The following is a 25338-nucleotide window of genomic DNA, read 5'->3' as shown; positions in this document are numbered from 1 at the left end:
ATTTTAAGCAATTAAGCTTAATACTATTTACAGCTAGCAACCACTCTAAGCGTTGAAACTGGGTGAGTTAAGTCAGGAGTCAAACAAGTCACTCGAAAACTCAGCACGTTCAAACAAAAATTTTGCAAAAAAAAGACCAACATGTTTACAATGATTGCTTCAAACTTCGTTCCCGAGCAAATAAAATGCCGAACATGGGGAAATTATGCTCGCTTATCAAAACTTCTTTCACGGCTAATTTTCTTGCTTTCAAAAACACAGCACAAACAATACCACTCTGTTTGCTCGGCTCTTCAAGTTTGTTCAGCTTTTGACCTAAACACCGTTTTCGAGTGCGTTATGCCCTGTTCCAAAACTGCATGAAAATCGATCTAAGGATGCTGCACTAATACTCCTCTCCGAGTAGTAAAAAAGACTCAAAACAGATCAATACATAAAATTTAAAAATAACCAAAGGAAGGCGAATAACAAGAATGTTATGGTAGGCTATTAACAGCGTCAGCATTTCATCACAAGCTACAACCCTTTATCGCTGATCCTTGCAACACTCAATTTGGCATCCAAACATTTTAAAACAGTACGTACGAAAAAATGCGAATAAATTTCGCTTTCATTTTAGGGAAACTTAAAACAGCAACTCGTGAATTTCACCTGAAAAATGGCATTTGATTTCAGCCGTTTTCTTAAGTAACATAAACAAGCAAAAATCCAAGTTGAACAATTGCTACCAAATTAGGAAGATTAATGACTGAAAAAAAGATTGAGCAACCAATAAATTCATATGAACGGTATATATGAGGGAAATGATAATGAACATAAAGTCTGTAGAATAATATTATATAATGTACACAAAAACATTATCAGGACATCATTAGACCATCATATAATCAAATATTTCTAAGGACATTCATTAGTTCATACAATTTGAATCATGTTTATTCAGCTTACTTCACTCAACAATCAATTAATCCATGTTACACAATATACAGCCACCAAGCAAAGATATGATCGTTGCCGGCAAAATGAAAAAGCTGCAAGATATATCACTAATTTGTGAGGTTTAACCCTGGTCATATGACAAATAACTTTTGGATCTGCTGTTCCCATTGATGATCTGACAAAAGAGAAATATTTTTGAGATTGAGTAAAACGAAAGCAATGTCGGATGACAACGCTAATTAAGTCTCCGATACTTAAACTTTTTTCAAGATCTTGTTTGAAATGCGCTCACGTTTGGTTCACTAGGCTTTAACATTTTTTAGTCAAAAATCAAAAATAAATCAAACGCATATTTGCAAACAAGTTAACATATTCATTGACGATTCATTCACTATATTTTCTTTCTCGTCATTCGCCTCTTTTGACATTTTGAAGCTTATTTTCTGAAGCCCAGACATCTATACGGGTTACAGTAATAAAAGCAAGTTAAGTATCATCAGATCCGGTTCCCTTTATTTCGGCTATCATAATGGCGGGATCAAAATATATCATTGCTTTGGAGGGTTGATTGAAATGAGTCAACAGTGAGTCACAGCTTGTCACTGACATCTTTTCAGACATCAAATCTGATTTTCAAGTACAGAAATAGTATTAAATACATAATATGCCCCATATACCAGTCCAGTCGGAGTCACTATTTTTGTTTGTCTCTGTTTTGTTTTTCCTCTCGTGTAAATAGTTGATCACCGTCAGCCACCCACCACTCTCGAGTTGTTCACTCTGAAATGAAGAGATCATTATAACGACTGTTCGTTCTGTAGAAAAGTCTTTGGACAACACTGCAAAGCCTCCTACTAAATCCAGGCACTCGTCAAACGAAACCATAGCCTTAACCAAAAAAATATGCAAAAAAACGAAGCAAATGAGCAGTTGATATTATGTTTATCGACTTTTCCCTTTTAAATAGGTATCTCTATGTTGCATAAAGCGTGAGGTAACCCGTTCACCGAGAATGTTTCCTAGTTCAGGCAAGCTTACAACCTCGTTCTAGACAAATCGAGTGAGCGCAATATTTTATTTGCCACTCAGCTTTCGACTACCGCCAGTTGATGCTATTTATTGAAATTTCAGAACTAACTTCAGAACAACTTTCTAAGTAATTTAAACCACGTCTTTTGAAATAATTAATGTAGAATATAGCATTAAGTAATGTAGTTCTCAACAAAAAAAAAATCCGACGATTGCCTGGTCCTTCTAAGGGGGTGGAGCACTTCTAAAAGCGAGACAAGATAACAGAGAAGTGAACTGAAGTAGAATCAAATCATCAACACAGATTATGTGCTTCAGTTGATTTGGCTGATAGACAAGAATACCATTTACTTCATCTTTCACTCAGTCAGTAGTTTTGACAAAGGAAAGATCTCATCCGACATCCCATGTCCCTATACACACAAGAAAGGGTTATAATTTATTGAACGGAAGATTATCTGAAAAATGAAATCTTCCTGTTAAATGCCCCCGCTTATAAAGTGCACGTCTGCAATCTAATGCGCTACACAATGGCACAAAGTCTGCGAATGACAACCATATACAAATTATTAGGGTGCGTTCATTTATGAAAGGAAACGACCCGAAATTTTCAGATGTCAGATGTCTTATGAGCACTAACTTTTGATGTCTTATGAGCACAAACTTTTCATGTCTTATGAGCACAAACTTTTGATGTCTTATGCTTCCAAAAAATCATTGAAGACTTATATTAACAGCAAGGCTAGGAAAATGATCACACCAAATGTATAATTTAGTAAGCATTCATAATTTGAGGGGCATTAAGGTTGAGAATGTGCATTTTGTGATTACTAATGAAAGATTCTTTTCGCTGACTAGAGAACGAGAGGGGAGTGCAACACGTACCTAGCTATAGCTAGCTTTTTCAGCAGTTTATGTCCACAGAAGAAAGTCACTGCTCCCAATACAGTCAGGTACTTGAGGGTCTGGAACATGTTCTAAAACAGAGCAGTTGACAAATCCTAACTTCAGATTACAGCCGGACAAATCAAGTAATAATCGGAAGCCGATGTTAATGATCATATCGTTTTGTGCCCTTCATTTGCCAACCAAAAGCAATGACGGATGAATAATAATTTTTGAAGAGCTCACAAGTTCAAGTTCTCAGACTATAGTTGAAGTACTCTCAATTGTGTATGAATAATTCTGAGAGAAAACTTTTTCATGCAATAGGCAATCTACGTTGATAAGAATAGTAATTCATTTTACAGAGTGACGCAACATAAATCGCAATTGAGCACTGGTTCGATTAAAATTGAAAAACAGTAACTGTTTTCTGTTTTCCCAAGTTGGGAGAGGCGATGGGTGACTGAGGGTGGAGGGTCTAAGGGGATTAAGAACCGCCTTTCACACCATGAAATTTTCTCCTCAAAACAGTTTCGGTGAATTGAATACTTAGAGACTATTAAGGCGTAAGGTACTAAGAGAATAAAATAACCTCCGGTCGTTACCTGTTTATCCCGTTCTTGAGGACGAAATATAAAATGGGTCAGACGAAAAGTCAGTCAAGCGAAAAATTGCATAAAAAGACCAACAGGACTAATATAATTGCTACAAACTTCTGAGAGCAATTAATGAGAGCAATTTGCAATCAACCGGTCAGGGGCAGTTACGAACCGTAATTATTGCATGTAAAAGAGCGTCATCGTATTCAACGCAAGGTTTAAGCAGACCCGGCAGATTGCCGGAAAATAGCCGCCGTTGATTCCAATAAGCATGATTGGGATTGACAGAATAGAAGATATTGAAAAAAGAAGATTTTTGTACAAAAACATTATTTAAGTCCGATTTATTTTGATGGCATTTCGTAGTTGAACATAACGTACTTCTGTTTCTTAGAGAGAGGCTACAGGGGCTACTATCAATACCAATAAGCATTAGAGATGGTAACTAAGACTTATAGGAACGACGTTAAAATAGCGGGCATCTAAAATTGGGCTTTATGGGTTTATCCCGTTTCTACTTCTGACTTCAATTTTTTATACTGACTCTGTTCATTTTGAATTGCTTTGCTGAGCAACTGATGTTCAAAATCACTTTTAGCAGAATGAGTGAAGAGAAAAACTAGCCTAGAGAAGTCAAAAAGATATCACGCAAAATGTTGAAAAATCGGCAAAATGAGGTATAGCGAAACATTTTTTTATTCGACGAAGTAAAAAACATAGAAGGACAAGTCCTGACGTACAATTCAAAGAATTTTCAATGACTAAACAAAAAATTAGACCAAGAACGGACTATTAATGGATTGGGAAAGCCATTTAGAAAAAAATCCGATCCAAAAAATCGAAAAAACAGTAAAAATCAAAGTGAAATTGCCGCATGTGAACAAAAAACCACTAGCGAGAAAGCGAATTTTTGTTCAAACACCGTTTTCTCGCTCTACTTTAAATTTAGAGCAAAAAAATTTCACGCCGCAAAACCATTCGCTTCGCTCGACTTCCTGTTTCGGCGTGACCAAGATCACTACTCCAATTTGACTTCAAAAATCATGAAAATGTGTGAACAGATCTTAAAAAACAGAGCCGGAAGAATTCGGGAAACGACTCGAAAGATAAAATTGCCCATACGTATGACTTAATAAATAGAACAACTATTGTGAACCCTGAACCTCCACAAATGCCATAAAAAATAAGGAAGAACCGAAACGGCAATCGAACACAAATTGAACAAAAACTAGAAATAGTACAAGGAATAGTACTTTTTAATAGTACAAGGAAGCATAAAACCTAGTAAAGTTCCTCTGCACTTAGAGCAATGAAAAGTTCGCAAAACAATGGGCAAGTCATAATAGTCTAGGAAACTACTCAGATATAAAAAAAAGAGAAAAACTCCAAAAAATAAGAAAAATAGGTTTAAAATTTCTCAATTTTTCTTCCAAATTTCCCAAGAAAAAAATAATTGATACCAAGAGAACTTTAGTCAATTGGTAACCGAAAATATCTTAAGAAACAAGCTTCTATTCGATTCTCACTTAAAGCATTAAAACAAAAAAAAAACAGGCAAAAAACCATTAAATTTTGTCTAAAAATAAGCAAAACTGATCAAAATCCTCCAAATTAGCAGAAAACTCAAATTAACTAATTGAACAATTCAATTCCTATCAAAACAAGCCTAACACTAATACAATATCATAATCAAACTTCATAACCATCAAAAGTTGGAAAAAAACTGCATTTAAAAGCCGCACGTGAAAAAAAAATTCGCTCGCTTAGAGAAAATTTTTTCAGAAATCAGTTTCTCGCTCTCTCAAAAACAGCTGAATGAACAAAAACCACTCCCTTTTCGCTCAACTCTTCAGATTTCTTCAGCGCCAAAATAACTCCAAACGTTTTTACGCGTTTCATTTCCGGCTTCAAAAATCACTTCAAAAAAATTGATTAAAAAAAAGTAAAGAGATTAAGAAAAGTTAGTAATATCTGTCATTGAAAAGTCCTCTAAATATATTCCATTAAAACCGATAGAAAAGTTCCTTTCAAAAGCTAGAATAGTAAAAAGTAGCGAAAAGCAGAATCAGAAGATTTCAGCAAAAAATCAAAAAAAATCACAAAAATTCGCGGAAATCTTCATAAAAATTACTCAATTATCTTTAATAAAATGACTCAAAGGTAAAATCAAAATCATCAACACGCATCAAAACCAACTAAATTGGACTGTGGGCATCCCCAAATGCTATAAAAACTTGAAGAACACAAAGAGCATATAAAAACAACTTGAAAGAAATCTTAGAAAAAAATAAGTTTTTTTGATTTGACAAGAGCACATAGAGCCAAAAAACGTTAAATGGAGCAAAAAGAAAACTGAAAAACTTCCAAAACAATAGGAAAACCAAATAGGTTAAGAAACTTCTCTAAGTTTAGTAAAAAAAAAAGAGAAAAACAGCAAAAAATTAAGAAGAATAATTAAAAATGATTCAGTTTGTCACTTTTCTTAACAAAAGAAAACGTAATCACGTGGTATCTAAAGACTCAGTAACTAATATGCGTCTATTCAAAGCCCATACAAAGCAATATAACAAGACAAAACGCAAAAAATTGCTAAAATTCGCCTAAAATTCAGCAAAATAGCTAAAAAACAAGCAAAATGGTATAAAATTCTTATTAATCTCCAAAAACCTACAAACCACTATTAAAGCAACCATAAAAATCACACAGTATCATAATTAGACTTCTAAACCAAAAAAATTAACAAAAAAAACGGTTTTAAAAAGCCGCACGTGAACAAAATTTCGCTCGCTTACAGAAATTTTTTTTCACACCTCAATTTCTCGCTCTCTCGAAAACAGCGGAATGAACAAAAAACCACTCTCTTTTCGCTCCCCTGTTCACTTTTGTTCAGCAACCAAACCACTCTAAAATTTTTCACGCGTTTCATTTCCTGCTTCAAAATTCACTCCAACTAAAAAAAACATAGCCGGAAGAATTCCGGAAACAACTCGAAGTGAAAATCCATTTAAACGCCATCCAACTACTCATCAAACAAAACGTGCCTTCACTAATTTATGATTATCTAGAAACAAAGTCAAGAAACAAAAAAGTAAAAACAATAAAATCAAATCTGTTAAAATATGATAAAAAATCTGATCAAATTTTGTTATAAATTGAGATCCCGAAAAAATTATCTCTGCCAAAATAACTTCATCAAAACAACTAGTAGTTACAAAAACCACTAAATTGAATTTTGAAAAAAAAAATACTTTAGGCTAAAATTATGAATAAAAAGCTCTTAAAAACAACTTTCATTGAAAAACTGGAAAAAGTTACTAAATTTTTTAATATTTCAAAAACATATAAATCCAAAGAAAAATTCCCTTCAGCCAATAGGGTATGCAGATGCTCCCAAAACAATAGGCAAGTCATAATAGGCAAAGAAACTTAGCTAAAAACAGAAAGAAAGCGAAAACTGCAAAAAATTAAGAAAAATAGTTCCAATTTTCGCCATTTTTTGTCATACTTCTCAACAAAAAAATGATTCTTACCCACAAAACTGTAACCAATTGTTATCATAAAATTGCTCAAGTAGAAGGGGGGTTTCTCCAATGCCCATTCGAGCCAGTAAAAAAATAATTGTCAAAAAAACGCAAAAATTAGCCCGAAAATCAGCAAAATACATTAAAAACCTCCTAATTATCATAAATTCATATTAATTTCCAGAAACCGTCAAACCACTACCAAAACCAGCCTAAAATTAAAACAAAATCTTAACCAAGCCTCTTCACCAAAATAAATGAAAAAAACTGCTTTAAAATGCCGCACGTGAACAAATAAATTTCGCTCGCTTAAAGAAATTTTTTTCACACATCAATTTCTCGCTCTCTCAAAAACAGCGGTATGAACAAAAACCACTCTCTTTTCTCTCCGCTCTTCACTTTTGTTCAGCGCCAAAATCACTCCAAATTTTTTCACGCGTTTCATTTCCCGGTTCAAAAATCACTCCGATAAAATTGATTAAAAAAGGACTTTTCCAATACTCCTCTTCGAGTCGTATAGAGGGGACTTCTCCAATACTCCTCTTCGAGTCGTAAAAAGACAGCGCCCCAATACAATTCAAATTCTTTGATTTGTAAAAAAATAGGATCGCTATAATAGCCGGCTGAGAAGACGAGGGCGGCTATTAATAAAGAAGGATTTGGTACTCTGTGCTCCATATCAGGCTATTCAATACTAACCAAATGTGCCCAATAACAGTAGTACAGGGCAAATATGGCTGCCAGTCCTCCGTGGAACCCGATAGTGGCCACGTCCAACTCCATGTTTGAGATATTCACTCCCATTTTAGACCAGACAGCCAGGAGAACCAACAAGGGCAACGCTGCCAACAGGGCAAATGCCTGGGAAAACACTACTGCGGGACGGGGCTCCGGGGTGCGGAAGAGATGCTGAAATGGTTGAAAAACCAGCTACTCACTATTGAAATCAGTGTAATATTGAAGTAGGCACAATAGGTGCTCAGACGCATGGACACCTTTCAATACGAAATTACCTTAGATACCAGTCCCAAGTTATATTCCAAGTGAACATTTCAAACGCACTTGAAGAAGTTCAAAGTTCACCCCCAAATAAAATAAAAACATTTCTGATTAATTTGAATTTCATAAAGAATCACAGGTGAATGCCCACTGTAAGGCATTTCAAACGTTAGCTATCTTTCGAACGTTAGCTATCTTGTAACTTTATGGGAGACCATATAGGATCTTTCTTTTCCACATCTTGATTTTCTTGGTATTCCTGCCTTCATTTTCAGTGAAAATCATACCTTGCAATAAAATTGATTCTCCGATAAAATTTGCTAAGTTTCTCACACCCGCGTGAATAATCGTATTTGCTATATGAAATGTCCGTTTATAACTAATATAGTATGACAACTCACGTGTATCTCTGGCTTTGGCTGGAACTCCTGCTTGTACTGTGGCTGTTGGTAGCTCTTACTCTCCGCGAATGCCAGAGTGATCTTGGCCAGTTGCCACATGAAAGAGTTGGAGGCCACTGCATCTCCCACTATGAGGTACATCTCATAGTCACCCGAGAGAGACTTGAAGAAACTATCAGAGGCACGAACCTAAACAATACATACTAGCATATTAGCAAGAACAGCCAAAGTGACGAAAACACATAAGCACCCCATGTCAATATCAAACTTTCTCAAAGCAAGGAGGCTCGCGCATCTGAGATTTCGCACAGCTTCCACTTAAATAGGACATAACAGACTAACGTTGGGCGAATTGCTCTCAAACGACTGGCGAGAGGTTGACATCGTCAGTAGCTAGCTACGGTTTATAACATAGCCGGCGGATTGCCGGAAAATAGCCGCGATAGACGCTTGTGGCCTTCCATGGAATTAAAAACATACCCGGCAGATTGCCGGAAAATAGCCGCCGTTGATTCCAATAAGCATGATTGGGATTGAACGAATAGAATATATTGAAAAAAAAAGATTTTTGTACAAAAATATTTTTTAAGTCCGATACACTTTGATGGCGTTTCGTGGTTGAACATACTTCTGTTTCTTAGAGAGAGGCTACAGGGGCTACTATCAACACCAATAAGCATTAGAGGTGGTAACTAAGACTTATAGGAACGACGTTCAAATAGCGGGCATCTAAAATTGGGCTTTATGGGTTTATCCCGTTTCTATTTCTGACTTTAATTTTTTATACCGACTCTGTTCATTTTGAATTGCTTTGCTTAGCAACTGATGTTCAAATTCACTTTTAGCAGAATGAGAGAAGAGAGAAACTAGCCTAGAGAAGTCAAAAAGATTTCACGCAAAATGTCGAAAAAGCGGCAAAATGGTAAAGCGAAAAAAAGTTTGACGAAGTAAAAAAAAATACGAGCGCAATAATAGCCGGCTGAGAAGATGAGGGCGGCTATTAACAATTAAAGAAACAAGATATATTGACCACCAGTCCTTTAATAGACCACTAGACTTTTTGGTTAGATTCGGACTGTCATTTTTATGAGACACATAGGCTCTATAAGAAAAAAGCCCTAAGAGCTTTTCAAAATTAATAATCGAAATCAACAAGGCGGCTCGTTAATGTGCGATCTCACATAAGGTTCCGACCCCGCTCATCCACAATTTTGGCATAATTGTCTACCAAATGAGGAACAGATGGAAAAACAAAAAAATTCAAGTATTTAAAAAAAAAACAAGTGTATGAACGAAAAGATAGCCTCCAAAGCAAATAACTCAGTGGAGTAAAAAATGATGCATTAGATTGATGAGATATGCCGATATTAAGAAAGCGAGCGAAGAGGAACGGCAAAATCAAACAACAACAACAAACATTAATTACATCAAAATTATGTCCGTTTTAAAAAACAAAACTTAATAACAAAGTCAAAATAGCGTCAGATAAAACTGAAAATAAACAAAAAACATTGTAATTCACCAAAAAAATGGTTATTCACCAGTTCCTAATAAAGCTTGGTAACAATTAGACAAAAAAGAACAGAAACTTTAAAGTTAGAAAATTCGCTGATTTTTTTTTTAAAAAAAACAATTTATTTCAAAGTAATGAAACCCATTAGGAATCAACTAATACATCCCATAGATTTAAAATTACTAATACTTCTATAGAAGGGAATTAAGAACTCTTGTTATTCATTTTTTTATACAAAAAGAACAACAAATAGACAACAAACTAAAAATCAATTAAAACTTGCCATAAAATGCTTTGGAAGCCGTAAAGCCATACTTCGGCCTCCAAAAACTGTTCGATTGCACTTTCGTCGAACACCGATAATGTATTATGTTGCTGCTCATTAATAAAAATAAGCAGCAATTCGACAAAAAAAAGAAAAAAAATGCAAAATTATGTAATACTTGTTCTTTTTCGAAAAAAATTTTCCAAAGACATAAAAGCCATTAATTACAAAATGAAAAATTTGAATAGGTTTGTCCATTCTTACAAAAGAAGCCCTTGGGACCTGAAATTATCCAGAATATGTTTTACGTCTACAAAAAGAACGTCAAATATGACAAAAATCAAAAATATTTTTTTTTGTGAAAAACCCGTGTGGAAGCCAGTAAAGTCATAACGAATTCTCTTAAAAAGTCAGATTTTGTGACACCAATCCCTTTTGACACCTTCCCTTGATATTTATTATGTGACTTTACTCATTAATGAAACTAGGTAACAATTAGACCAAAAAGAAGAAAGCAAGATTGTAATATTTGTTTTTACCGAAAAAAATTTATTTCAAAAGACATGAAAGCAATTAATTACAAAATGAAAAAAATGAAGGGGTTTGTTTATTCTTTCAAAGGAAGCCCTCGAGACCTGCAATTATCCACAACAAGTCTTATGTGTACAAAAAGAACGTCAAAAATGAAAAAAAAATCAAAAATAAATTGACTTTTTTTTTGTGAAAAACCCGTGTCGAAGCCAGTAAAGTCATAACGAATTCTTTAAAAACATTAGATTATGAGACACCAATCCCTTTTGACACCTTCCCTTGACAAAAATTATGTCATCTTTAACCTTTAATTAACGAGACCGGGTAACAAACAGAAAATAAAAGGAACAAAATTGCGTTGTTGATTTAATAAAAAAGTTGATTTTTTTTTCGTTTTGGAAAACAATTGTTTTCAAAGTCAGGAAAGCCATTATCTATCTTCGAATATCAGAACATCTGCTCATCTACTCTTCCAGGAAAAACCAATCAAACCAGGTCATTGTACAGGAAATTAAATACGGCTAAAAAGACAAAGTAAAAACAAAAGTTAAAGACAAAATTAAAAAATTCAATTAAATTCTTCGAGAAAGTACTGCCGAAGCGGGAAAGAACCACAATCTATCTAGTTAGGGATTTAAATATAATCAATTGTGCGCTATTTTGAACGCGAAAAATGAGATATATGAACTGACAAAAACGTGATAATTTGACAAAACTAGAAAACATGAAAAATGGGCAAATACCTAAAAATTTTTAAAAAATGTGAAATCTAGAAGTATCAAAGCCAGAACACCATAACTTAAGGCGTAAAACCACAATAAAGACTCAAATTGAATTCAGCAGCAAGAAGGAACACTCTTTGATTGCTGACACTAAGCTAAAAGTTGACCAAATTAAGAGAAAAATGGAGGCAAAGTTCAATAAGCCAATTTTTATTTGAAAATCAAATATTTTAAAAGTCAAAGCTTTCAAGCAATCAACTAGATAAATCAATTGCGAGCTAATTACGAAGCCAATAGGACCTATCACTAGTGAGCTTTGATTTGAAATGTTCTGTTATTTAATTAATAAAAAAGATCGAATTTTTTTTCATAAAAAACCGACTGACGACAATCCGAATTATTTTTGGATTGTAACGGTCCAAGATTGGTAAAGAACAAGTCCTGCTAATAATGCTTGTCCATTAAGAATATTTAATTTTCGGAATGTCATTGATATAGATATTTTGTTAGTTAAAAAATCAAAAATAAATGCCGCGTTTTTGATAATCAACGAAAAAAGTTAGCAAAAAACGGCAAAGTTTTATTTACAGAGCACTCTCAACGGAAGTTGAAGTGGAATTAGCCCCCTTTTCAGTCTACAAAGATTGTGTTAGTGGTGTTTGGGTGTGCACTTCCTGCAAATTTAATCAGAGTGGACTAAAGAAACTTATTTCGTGCTGTTTTTGCTGAAAAAGTCTGAATTTTGTGAAATATTTAGCCCGAATTAGTGACAAAATTCAATGAAATAGACGACAATATTTTTTCGTCTTTAAACGTAAAATCAACAACATTTTCTTGAAAAATTTTATTAAATTTTATCAAAATTGGCGAAATTTTAGTCAAAAATTCCGAAAAAAGGTGAATGAAATCAACGGAATTTTCTCGAAAGTTTAAACCTCGATATCTCCCTGTCAAAAACGAAAATCAAAAAAATCTTTTTAAATCCCTATTCTACGCCGGACAAGCTTTCTAATAATACCAGTCTCAACTCTCTACGATGAATATATCGATCGGCCAAAATTGACTGAACAAAAAAAACCCATTTGAGTATATAGTTTCTCCCCCCTCAAGAGGGGTCGGAACAAAAACGCAAGACTAATACTCAAGAATTAGGACAAATACGTTTGGGACTACTTGGATGCACACTATTTTCAGAAGTCATTTTTTTGAATGAGGTAAGTCACGCAATTGACCAAAAAGTAGAACAAATGACGACGCACACAAATTTTAACTGTAAAGCAGTAGAAATCACTGAAATTGAAAAAGTCAATTCCAAGAAGTCAGGTAGCAAGAATCATCAATGGAGACAACGAATTAAAAAAACATAGCAGGACAAGTCCTGACGCACAATTCAAAGAATTTTCATTGACTAAACAGAAAACTAGACCTAGAACGGAATATGAATGGATTGGGAAAACCATTTAGAAAAAAAATCCGATCCAAAAAATCAAAAAAAGTAAAAATTAAAGTGAAATTGCCGCATGTGAACAAAAAACCATTAGCGAGAAAGCGAATTTTTGTTCAAACACCGTTTTCTCACTCTACTTTAAATTTAGAGCGAAAAAATTTCACGCCGCAAAATCACTCGCTTTTTCGCTCCACTTCCTGTTTCGGCGTGACCAAAATCACTACTCCAATTTCACTTCAAAATTCATGAAAATGTGTGAACAGATCTTAAAAAAAGGACAGCGCCCCAATACAATTCAAATTCTTTGAATTGTAAAAAACATAGCAGGACAAATCCTGACGTACAATCCAAATAATTTTCATTGACTACACAAAAAACTAGACCTAGAACGGACTGTGAGTGAATTGGGAAAACCATTTAGTACATTACGACCAAGAGCGTCTGTTCGCAGCTACTTCGACGATTTGCGGGCTATATTTTGACTAAGTCAGCCATCATAATTTCATCAATTTTTTTATGTCATTCTCAGAGAAACAAACAGCTCTTCGCAGAAAAAATCTACGCGTAAAGGGTTTTCAGATGATCCCACTCATCTTTCTGGAATGCAAATTCGGGGGGTCGGGGTTCAAGAATGACCGAACAGAAAAATGCGAGGCTAGCATTACATGACGCCAGAATCCAATTACTGAGAACGGATTCAGTTGAAAATAGATCACTTAAATGGATAAATTCAACATGAGAAGGTTTTCTATAGAATATCGACGTGCAGAAAACGCAATGCCTCATTTTATTGGAAAATCCGCATTTATTAGAAACGGTTTGAAACAATGAATAAAAAATTCTCTTTCAATTTTGAGTTTACGAAAAGTAAACAGCATAAAATGCAAGTCATACCTTAAAACAATCAACCAAAAGGGTTCAAATTTTTATTAATTATTTTTCTTTCAATTATTACCTATCAGGACCCGGAATACCAACATTCAACATCTTCTCAAATCTGTTTAGAGGAGAATCTTACAATAGTACGAACTTGAAATTCCAGTTACCTTCATTTCAAATTCGTACAGGCTGCCCTGTTTTTCGCAGACGAAGAAGACCTCCTGTTGGCTCTCAATATGCACCAGTCGCATGAACACTTGATGTGGTTCGAAGTCCAGGTTGGAGTGTTTGTCTTTGATGGAGAAAGAGGCCACCACCTTCTGAGTAGAGTCCGCAAACAGGGTACTCTTCAAAGTGCTAGGGTAACTCACACTAAAAGAGAAGTCACAAATGTTCAACTTTGACAACGCTTGTAATTTGCATCAGTGTCTCAGATCCTAACTGTGATAGTTGCTATGAACATTAACTACCGTTCAATTTACAGCTTAGGGAAGAAACTCAATTTTAGACAAGTTTCTCAACTTTATACAACACAAGCCGGGCTATTTGATTTAATGTTCTTCTTCAAAATCTGCTAATTAGTAAAATTATGGAGATAAATCTAAGTTGGGTAAGTGAAAATGGGCACAGCACATGCGTTGTAATCAAAAGTTGGCTTCAAGCATTCAACTACTCACGGAGTCTGTTTTCCTATGGTGGAGCTGGAGTCAGCATCTATGACGGCAATGTTCATGTTAGTCGCTGTCACCTCTGTCAACACTCTCAGGCTCAGCTGAAAAAAAACATCGCACGACATCAGTTAAAGCAATACCATTCTCCTTCTACAAGTTTCGACATAACATTCATTCATTGGTAATTTAGATATGGTTAATTGAAAGCTTCGACGCGAGACCCAACTCGAAGTAGACCACTTACATCGTCTATATTGATTTGGGCATCTCAATATAGATTTCACTCTATTACCCATCTAAATTAATAGAGCTGTTCTTAAATTCTCAACTTCAAAAGTGCAATGAAACCTATCCTCCGCAACGTAAATAGGCTCCTAAAACATAATTCATTCAAGCGGCTGGCTAAACACAAACCTTGGCATTTCCAGGGGCAACTCCAACAAGTTTCGGACTGGCAGTTGCAGACGAGGAAGCTACGGAGACAGTCAGAGTGTAGAAGCCAGCTCCCGGTTTCAATTTCAGAAGATCCAAAGTGTACACGGTCCTAAAACACAACAAAAAAGATATCACAATGGGATCTTTTGTGAAAAATTGCATCTTTTTTGAAGAATTCTTGAATAGGATTTAACCAAGCGATTTATTAACCAATCAGAGACGACTAATAACTTTCCACCTATGCGCATACTATGTTAAACTGAACAGAATAAAATACGCCATGCTATGGCAACTAAACAAATTGGAATACAAAGCGAAAAGAATATTCGACTGGCAGGTCGGTGGGCGCGCTTCACCGCGATCCCGATTGCTCATCATACAAAATTTTTAGTACTCATACAAAGTCATATGATTCTTAGTAATCATACTAGGTCGTATATGATTTGCATGAACTCTTGGTAGTCATACAAGGATCATATATGATTTCCTAGAAAAGATAAAGGGATAAAACAAAAAAAAACAATTAAGGAGTAAAAAAAATTATAATTTTCATTTTCTATCGAAGTTGAAAAAAATTTCTTGGAAATCATACAAGGTCATGCATGACACATAAAACATTGACTGGTGCCACAAATTCTCGTATAATGTAGTCAGAGGACATAATAAAATATATCGCATTTGTAATTCACAATTGAATCTTTGTGTGCGCTAAAATAATAACGTTGCAATATGAACCTAATCGCAAAACGAATTTGATATTATATTCAATTTTTTTAAGGTTTCTTGTAAATGAGCATTTATAGGTATTAACTGGCTTCAGCGAATATCAAAACTTCAGCTATCTATTTGGCACTACTCTTTTATTTAGTGCCCAACTTTTCAAATGATAGTGTACGTTAGAGTCCTTTGGCGGATCACAAAGTGATGCCAGGGAATCACATAGGTGATGGCTAACCTAATAAAACTAAAAAAGATAAAAGGTAAAAAACATTCATGAAAAATAGATGTATGATTCTTGGTACTAGGTTCATATACGATTTCTTAGTAATCATACAAGGATCATGTATGATTTCTTAGTAGTCATACAAGGATCGTACCAGGAAATACGTTATGGTTTGTATGATATCATATATGATCCTTGGATGACTAAGAAGTGGCAACCCGGGATTACCGACTCAAGATTTCCAGGTTACATCCCACAGCGCGTGACAGGGATGACCGTGAACAGCGGTCCGCAAATGCGCTCAAACTTATATTCTGCCATTTAAACTGTGCGACAAGTAATATTATGGTAAACTATAGCAGAGAAGGGAAATCTCTATTAGGTACCAAAAAGATCCTCACAATGTAAGAAAATGTAATAACTAGCGTTCCGCTTAGAAAGATTTTACATCCAGAACTCATAATGGGCATATAAATTAACAAAATCTTATGAATGCGAGATCTAATTTTTTCATTCAACTAATATACTAGTTGAATATATAAAACTTGTTGAGCTGTATTTCTTCAAAAACAAAACATAACCGACTAACGTCGGAAGAATTGCTCTCAAACGACGAGCGAGCTGTTGGCTTCGTTAGAAACCAGCGAGGTCTTACGTATGCTAGGTATGGATGACCGGACTGCTGGTCCTCTAAGGGGAGCGGTGACTGGGGGGTGACTGAGGGAGGTAAGGGGTCAAATTCTTAAGATTAAGAACCACTCTTCACACTATAAATTTATGTCTCCTCAAAAGTTTCTGTGAATCGCATACTTAGAAACTAGCACGGCGTAAAGCCCTAAGAGAGTTGCTCAACCAATTAATGCCCCCGGGCTTTACCTGTTCATCCCATTTTTAAGGACAAGTTAAAAGCGTTTAACAAAAAATCGGTCAAGCGAAAAATCGCATAAAAAGACCGCAGCACTAATATAATCGCTATACACATCGTTTGAGAGCAATTAAAAACATTTAAGCCGAAAACAACAACTTGGAGATCGTTGTTTTTTTTCTTTAAAAACCGGATCCAATGAATGCCAGAATAGTTTGGCAAATTTGCTTTGGGAGATTCAACTTTCAACCATTGCTTTTCTGCTAAAATTTAAATCAAAACCGAATGATTTCCCAGAGTCAATAGCAAAGGCGTAGCTTAAAGACATTATTTAATGGGTTACAAGTTAGATATGAGCTTAATTGAGATGCACAACAACTAACTTGTCGGTTGGGAGTTGCTTGAGTGGCTCTTTGTTGACAATGATGACAGCGTCACTGTTCCTCTCCACTTGCTCCGCTGTCACTCCGGTCAGTCCTGCCTTCAGCTCACCTCCCAACAAATTGCTCACTCTCACTCGCACCTTAAACACAAAATGAGCACTTTTTGATTAAAATAATGAAATGCGAATATCGTGACAAACACAACTAGCATCTCTTTCATTCTCTGCGTCAAAAAAATGGTGAAATGATGGACTGTTAAACTAACCGATCTTTTCTCAATTATTACAGGAGGTAGAAATGAACAGCAGCACGAATGTACAGCAACAGGATTGTACAAAATTTTCATATGAGTTTACAATTTATTGAAGCATTGAATTTTGGACCTCCAATATTTGATGTCTTCAGTCAACTGTCACACTTTGCTTCTGATCAGCCCATTTTCGTTCAAAAAATGGCGAAAAATTAGTCTCCTTCCACTTGCCATTGGAACAACTGGGCTTCGAAAACACGCAGACGATACTGTTCTGTAACTAGATAACGGGGTGGCACAACATGCTTAAGATATAATCTAGTTAAAGATCAGTATCGTCTATTACTGATAAAATCAAGTGTACAACCATGATAAGACAAGCTCAGATTTCTTAATATAATTTGATCGATTTGCTTAGATAAACAAACAGCTTATCAATACTGGAATATACCTTCTCCTGTTCCTTGTTTGTAGAGAATGCGAAGTTGTTGTTGTCGAGGGAGACAGAAACAGGGACAAAGTGTGTGTTGTGTGAGAGAGTGGAGGCAGCCAGGACTACAAAGTAGACACTCTTCAGACTCTGGCTCTCTTTCCTAGACATGATATAACTCGCCATCTGCTGCAGCTTGTTCTAAATATACAGCAAACCATCGAGTGAACTTTCTGTAAAATGGACCATTTTTGAGTTTCAATAGCACCACTTGCAAAGTTATAAGTTACGGATTTTTCTTGGATTTGATCTGGCATGGCACAATGTTTTTAATACAAACAAGCTTTTTCTTAACTCGGACACGATCCTCGTAAAGTTGCCAGGAAATAGTATGTCATCCATTGAAAACTACCTAGCTTTTGACTGTCAATTCAGACCCACAGTCAATTCATCCAACACAAGGTGCGTGTGATCACAGTGTGTGCTGTGATCACACCAAAAACGAGAAATTATTCAGAATAAAATAGAACACTGGTTTTGAAAATAACTTCTACGGCTTCATCGTGGTCCCAAAATCACACAACTCAATGCAATTTAGCCAAGATGGCTTGCTTTTCTATTAATGTTTACTAAATGATTACCTGAAGAATAAGAGGCGGTTTGTTCATTTTAGCAGCCAGATTGAAAGCTCCCTCTACAAACAGTGCAGTTACTCCCAGACCCCCCTCCAGCTGCAGGTACTTCTCATTGACCTCATCAGCTTGACCAACAATGTCCTCTACCAACGAAAACAAGTTGCTCAATTCGGGAGACGCAGATCCTGGGGCTTTTGGAGCCAGAATAGAAGCGATATGCACTCCGTACACTTGCGCGGAGAGAGGAGTATCAACATTAGATGTCAGTTGAGTGGAGACGGACTTGATGATGTTCTGAGGGGATCCAACAGATTGCAGAGATGCAAAGTCTGCAGCCGCTTGTACTCCGTAGAATTTGTCCTGCATTTTGGTCTTGTCATCTTCAACAGTTTTCAGAGTATTCTCGAACTCTTTCGCTGAGATCTAAAACGTACACAGATTAAAACACTTAAATTATCAGGTGACCTCACTCAAAATGACTTGAAATTAATGTTATTTTCTGAAAGAATTCGAATTTCTTTAGAGTATCCGTTATTGGAAGTTAATCAAAACCCATATCTTTTCAAATGTTTACGGAATGAAAATTGCAACCTGTACTCACTATTGCAGCATAGCCATTTAAAAACATCAATAAACGATCAGATTGATCGCCAGAACTTAGAAATGGCTTCCGTGACATCTTAAAAATCAATTAAATTTTGTAATAAGCAAATTACTATAGTTATAAAACATTTTAACTGATTCATTAATAGAGTAAGCATGAACATATTTACTCTAAAAATCGAATTGAAAGAAAACTTACCCCGCATGTGAGTGCTTTGTTAATTCCCGCAATGTAGTATGCATTCTGCAACTGACCAGTTGAGGAGGCAACTTTAGATTTGACAAAGTCACAGGCTGCTTTTGCTCCTCCTTTCACAGGAATGGAAAGGGTCTTGAGGGTGCTGGAGGCGTAGAACAGAGAGGATAAGTCCTGCAAGAAAAATAGAAATCGAATTTCTCATCATTCAATTATTTACTATCAGTAAATTCGAATGAACCTATATGCCTACCCTTTATCAATAGTTACTGTTAATTTCTACTTCACACTTCAATATATAGTGCACTTGTTCATTGTCCTATATAAATTAACTGCTTTGACTGCAGTGCATTCAGCCCCTTCCAAGTAAACAAACATCCATAAACCCAATCCACAACATTAAATATTGTTATGACTTCACACCCCCCCCCCCGAAACTTTCATCGTAGATAGACATGAATGGTATCGTTTGAAATTTGAAATCCCCTGCAAAGAAATTTAGAAAGGACATTTCTGAATTGTTTATGATGGGAGATATGACGTTTTTATCGAATATCGGGTTTTCGCTAGTGAATTAGAAATTGAACAAAACCATATTAATTTCTGATTTTAATTCTTTTGTCAAGATAAATATTAATACCTACAAAAGCAGAATCAGATCGTAATTGGAGCTCTGGTTTTTTTTTAATGTAAGATATTTCACAGTAATGACTAGAAATTCAATTTGGATTAGGGACAAAAATCCACCGAGTGCATTGAGTTGGGATTCACCAACTTTAGCTCTATTAGCGCAGGAATTATGCGACGCTTCAGATTGTATAGGCATGCCCCAATTCAAATGGCATGTTCCCCTCCCTGTATACGGGTGAATTTCTTTTATCGCAGAATTTCTCATATCGAGCACTTTTTGAATTTCTTTTTCATTTTTTCTGTCGTCTAATATATCTCTAACAGTTAAATTAGAAGGCGTTCTGAATAAACGACGGTTTCCACCTACAGCTATTGAACCTGATGACCTTCAGAACACCTTAGTGTAAAAAAGTGAATATTTTGATATTTGCCTGCATTTATAATGTATGTTTATCCAAAGCTATCAAATGAAAAGGGGGTAAATGGCAATTAATGATACATAATTCAAAATTTTTGAGGGCTGCAGTAAGAAGGTTTTAGTTTCGATGCAAGCAGCTTATTGAAGCGGCACTTTTCAAACTTTAACAATTACTTATGTCAGGCTGCTTTTAATTACTTTTTCAATTCATGCTATTAATAAAAAACTTGTTTTTTCCAAATGAAGCGCAGTTCTAGTTGTTTCAAACTATTAGTTCACAGCTTTTAATTCGGACGCTACGTAGAAACCTTTTCACAATCTCTGATCTTTGAGCAAATGCGTCTTGCTGATCTTTTCATACTTTATCAATACTTGATGTTATAAAAAGAACGCTATATTTTCAAATTATGCATTGCTTTGAATGAAGAAAGATTTAGTTTACAAATTTTCAGGACACTTATTTTGACACAATTTTTTTTAAAACTCAGTGAGCTTTTGACATTCCGCCGTGCTTCTGGCCGTTTTTCAGGTCATGCTGTTCTTAAAAGAAGCAAGACGGCTCTCGTGCGAGTCTGTGCGTAGCACAGTATGTTCCAACATAACTCTCAAAGTTGCAACAACAACGTTTAAATTCCGTCAGAAACTGTTCGGAGTATCCGAAAGCAAATTATATGCATTGGAAAAATTACTTATACTGTTTGAAACAAAATATTTGTTTTTTTTTCGGCAGCCAAAAACAAAAACTCCTTAGCACATTCTGGAAAAATAAGAGTAATATAATTTGAAAGACACAGACACAGACAAACCATACAAGCACAATCGCACAATATACACATGACACACACGAAGATAAGCACACTAATAAAAACCCCCAACACCAAAAAATAACATTTAAAAATTTCCTTTTGGCAACTGGTCTTTATTCAAAATTCGTCAAGTACAATTAAGTCTTCTTCGTTTTTTTAATAAATAAATAGGCGTGGACTAGTTGAAGCACTTGTGCCGGAAATTGTAATTTTGGCAGCAAATTAAACTCCTTGAATTTTTTGAAAAAAGTTTGACAATTTTTGATGTCACAAGAAAAGGAAAATAGTATTTTTCTAAAACCTATTAATGTGCTATCAGATTCAGCCAGATTCAAAAAAAGGAATTTTCATTTTGGACAAAACTTAAGCCTCAATTTTGCCTCAATTTATTCAATTTTTATAAGATTGCAAAATTTTTTGCACTCTGACTCTATTCGTGTCTAACATTCAGGATCTCTACCAAAAATGTAAGGAACTAAATCTCTCTATTTTCCCTCTTACACACAATACACACATCACACACGACACACATGCACCAACATAGATAACCCCACACAAGTGCACGCACGAACACACAAAAGAAAAAATAAAATCATCTTAATTTTCTTTCGGGCAACTAACCTTTATCCGTGGTTCTCATCGTTCATTTATGTCTTGCTTGTTTTCTCTGGAGAATTAGGTAAGAACTTGTTGAGGCGATTGTATTGGCAACTGTAAAATTGACAGTAAAAAGAAATCTTTAAGTTTTTCCAAAACTTCAATCATTTTGGATGTATCATGAGCAAAAAGGGCCAGTTTTTTCAAACTCTCGAAGATGTTTTACCAACTAGATTTATTAAACACATTTATTTTTTTAAAATATTAAAACCGCAAACGTTTAGTAAAATTTAAGTAATTTCTAGTTTTTAAAGGCTGATACTTTTTGAACTCAGCCTCTACCTGTGTCTAACATTCAAAGGAAATAACTCTCTTTAACTAATTGTCTTTTTTCTCGTTCTCCTAAACGCACATACCACACATTACATTTTTATACACTCACAAGCATACTAACTAACACAAGCGCGCGCACACACAAACAAATAAATACACCGATACAAAATCGCTTTTTTCCTTCTGGCAACTGATCGTTACCTAGGGTTCGCGTAGTACATTTATGTCTTGTTTGACTCATCTGAAAAACTACGCGCGGATTTTTGAAGCAATGAGTCGGTAATTGTAAAACTGACACTAAAAGTTGAACTGAAATTGTTTCCCAAACTTGTCATATTTTTGTGTTTCAGGAGCGTAATGGTCTATTTCGTTTTTTCAACATCTCACAGGCGTTTTACCAGCCAGATTTTAAAAGCACAATTTTGGACACAAGAACCGTTTTTTGCAGAAACTACAATTTTTTTTTTCAAATTATAAGATTTCTGGCAGTTTTTGCACTCTGCCTCAATTTGTGTCTCACATGTAGAGAACGTTAAAGGCTGTCCATCTTATTTAGTACTAAAGCAGAACATTATAGATAATTTTCAAAATTCGGCTGTTTCACTCTTAGTATTTTTAAAGAAAGCTTTGTTTTGTGAACGGAAGAAACGATTTTTTCATCTATTAAAAACACTCTTCGTTTCTTATATGATCATCACAATCAATAAACTATTGAATTTTATAATTTACGAACATCCTCGAAGTCTGGAAAAGATAAATTCGATGAGCAATTTCAAAATACAGAAACGAAACAACCAAAATAATTTCCTAATTTTCAAAATAAGGTTCTGAACATCTGTGATCTGTTTTCCAACCTGACGAGCCATAAACTTCCAAAATATTCTGTATTTCATTATACTATAGAAGGTTAGTTTAGATGATCTCTTACATCAAGGAATAAAAACAGGGAAAAATCAGAAAAGAAAGTCATCTTTACTTTTCAATAAAGAATTTGGTTGATTTGATATTCATTCGAAGAAATCGGCTTTTTACGTCTACTGTTATGAAAATATAGAAAAAGCTATTTCTGATGAAAATAGAATTGTTTTTAGAGACTAAAATTTATAAAATACAATTTTCTGTTTATAGTTTACACTTACAAAGTTGATTTTTTGGCTAATTTGAGATCCAATTTGCCTGAAGTCTTTTATTTTCCAAAAAACTGTTCGATACTTTGGTTGCAACAGAGAAACATTGGTTTTTACAGCGGTTTTAAGTAAGTAGAAAACTGAGAGACTGAAAATACAGTTTTAAAGAAAATTTTAAGAAAAAAAAATGACTTTTTCGACTTTTCTGGTCAAATAGCTAAAATCGTTATTTTTAGGCTTGAAATTGTAAAATATTACTCGTGTCAGTCAAAATTCCCTTTAAACTAGCTAACTTTCCTACAAATTTCATCAATTGATTTTTTTTTAAATTTCAACGCGATTTGTCACCACTACCCCCATCCCGCGAGCGGTTTCGTCCTTTTCGATTTTTCCTTCGAAAGTGTTCCCCCTTTTTCAAGTTTCCGATAAACTTTTATAAAAATGGAAACAAGATCCCGAGGAATACAAAATGGTGTTTCTTTTTTTCTCTCCGATGCGTAAACAAAGAGTGAAAATTTGACTGAAGAAAAAAGTCAACCTCGCATAAAATAAAATTTGACTGAAGAAGAAAAAGCCAGCCTCGCATATATATAAAATTTGACTGAAGAAAAAAAACCAGCCTCGAATATTATATATATATATATATATATATATATATATATTAAAATTTGACTGAAGAAAAAAGCCAGCCTCGCATATATATTCCCCCATTTCTGAAAAAATGTCGGAACAATTATGGGTTTCAAAATCATTTTTACGTTGAAGTGCTTGAGAGGTTCGCTCTGACGACTGACAACACTGCAGAAGAGTAGACAGACTTTATACTTTTGTACTCATCTTTTCCGTTAGTTTACTTTAGTGAATTTCATACAACATTAGAAAGCTGATATGAGGAGAATTCTAACTACATGCAGTTTCTGTTGCTTCACAGTGCCAAACAGTAGCTACATATTTCAATGGCTTTGTCAACTCGGATTTTCAAAAATATTTGGTAATTTTCTTAGTTTTTCTGCATGCTTACTTCGTCATTTCTTGGCATTGATGCAAGTCGGCACGTGTTCGCTAAAGATGTACACTTTGTTTTATTTCCTTGAAAGTTAAGGAAGGCGATATTTAACCACTGATTTCCTTAACTGGGGATTGGGACTAGCTGTGCAAAAGCACAAACGCGATCCTCCTTGTTATAAAAAATGATACTTGATTAATTAGAGAATCAAACACAAATTCTTTACTTGTTGAGCTGGATTCGCGAGTGCACTTTGGGCGAGGGCTTCAACTCTCTGGAGATCGTCCTTCTTGAAACTGTCAGTGATTGGGGCAGTCTGAGACAAGGCAGAACCAACCAGAACAGCTAATAAAGTGGAGAGCGTGCAAATAAGCACACGCACGTTCATCATCATCAACATTCAACTGAAAGACAGGTAGACTTTTGACACTAAGATCTCACACCTCATAGGAAACTTATTGTTCCGACTCCTCTTGAAGAGGGGGGGAGGAGGAACTGTATACTCAAATGTTTTTTTTGTTCAGTCAATTTGGTTGACATTTATGCCAAAAATGCGGATGAGCGGGGTCGCACATTACCGATCCTCCTTGTTTAAATTTAAAATGTATTCAACGTCGTAATAATTACTCTGATAACGTAGGCGGCAGCGAGGGGGTTTAACTGACAGCCAAATTTTCATATAGGCTAATTAGCCAATTTGAAAAAATCTAAGAATCATAACTAATTATCTTTTGAAAAGACAGTATCAGCACCCACAAATTTAACAAAAAGTTTCAGCAACTAAACGGATTTGGAAGACTTCTTATGATGAAATTATACTTTATCATCCAAAAAATATGGAAAATTGAGTACAATTAAGCATTACATACTACTTTTTGTAGTTAAGTGCAGATAATCCGCGCCCGCAATGGAGTTTAGCTAATTCAATTTTAATGAGAGCTGCATAGAGCAGGCATTAAATCAACTTCAGCGTGAAGACGTGATCGACAAAAACTTCATCTGAGAAAAATTTACAAAAATATTACACATTATAGGCAAAAAAAGTCTTTTGTGAAGGACGGGGGAGGGTTGGAAGAGGGGAGGGTTGGGGATTTGGATATGGTGGTAGAGGATGGACGCGGAGTGGTGGTCGTGGTGGCGAAGAGGGGGTGATTGGGGGTTAATAATTAAAATTTATGACCCTCGTTTTTATGATGCCAATGCGGCGGCCACTAGCGAGAACTGAAGGTCGAAAAATCGACTGACTACTTAATGTGACGCTCGACGAGCTGTCATTCTAA

At 35.1% G+C, this 25338-nt stretch overlaps 1 protein-coding gene across 1 annotated transcript; it reads right to left on the bottom strand.

The window, feature by feature from the left end:
* Positions 1-760: 760 nt before the first annotated feature.
* Positions 761-24458, bottom strand: LOC142336295 (dolichyl-diphosphooligosaccharide--protein glycosyltransferase subunit 2-like). Its single transcript, XM_075385011.1, has 12 exons — positions 24285-24458; positions 19145-19315; positions 18349-18765; positions 17729-17908; positions 17028-17167; positions 14816-14945; positions 14408-14502; positions 13898-14102; positions 8374-8562; positions 7673-7882; positions 2854-2945; positions 761-1719 (listed from the first exon to the last, which is right to left on the bottom strand). The coding sequence occupies exons 1-12, from the start codon at positions 24456-24458 to the stop codon at positions 1689-1691; spliced, it is 2034 nt and encodes a 677-aa protein (XP_075241126.1). The 3' UTR covers positions 761-1688.
* Between the last annotated feature and the right edge of the window lie 880 nt (positions 24459-25338).

Source organism: Convolutriloba macropyga, chromosome 3 (genome assembly GCF_964194025.1).
Source record: "Convolutriloba macropyga chromosome 3, txConMacr16.3, whole genome shotgun sequence".
Classification (NCBI taxonomy): Eukaryota; Metazoa; Xenacoelomorpha; order Acoela; family Convolutidae; genus Convolutriloba; species Convolutriloba macropyga.
The sequence above is the reverse complement of the archived record's forward strand: the minus strand, read 5'-3'. Positions and strand labels throughout refer to the sequence as shown.

Excerpts from the sequence above, each read along its gene's own strand:
- LOC142336295 (XM_075385011.1), bottom strand. The coding sequence starts at position 24,458 with ATGTTGATGATGATGAACGTGCGTGTGCTTATTTGCACGCTCTCCACT. Across the intron at positions 17,168-17,728 it reads CAAACAAGGAACAGGAGAAG|GTGCGAGTGAGAGTGAGCAA; the intron begins GTATATTCCAGT and ends TTTGTGTTTAAG. Across the intron at positions 14,103-14,407 it reads ACCATAGGAAAACAGACTCC|TGTGAGTTACCCTAGCACTT; the intron begins GTGAGTAGTTGA and ends CTTCTCTTTTAG.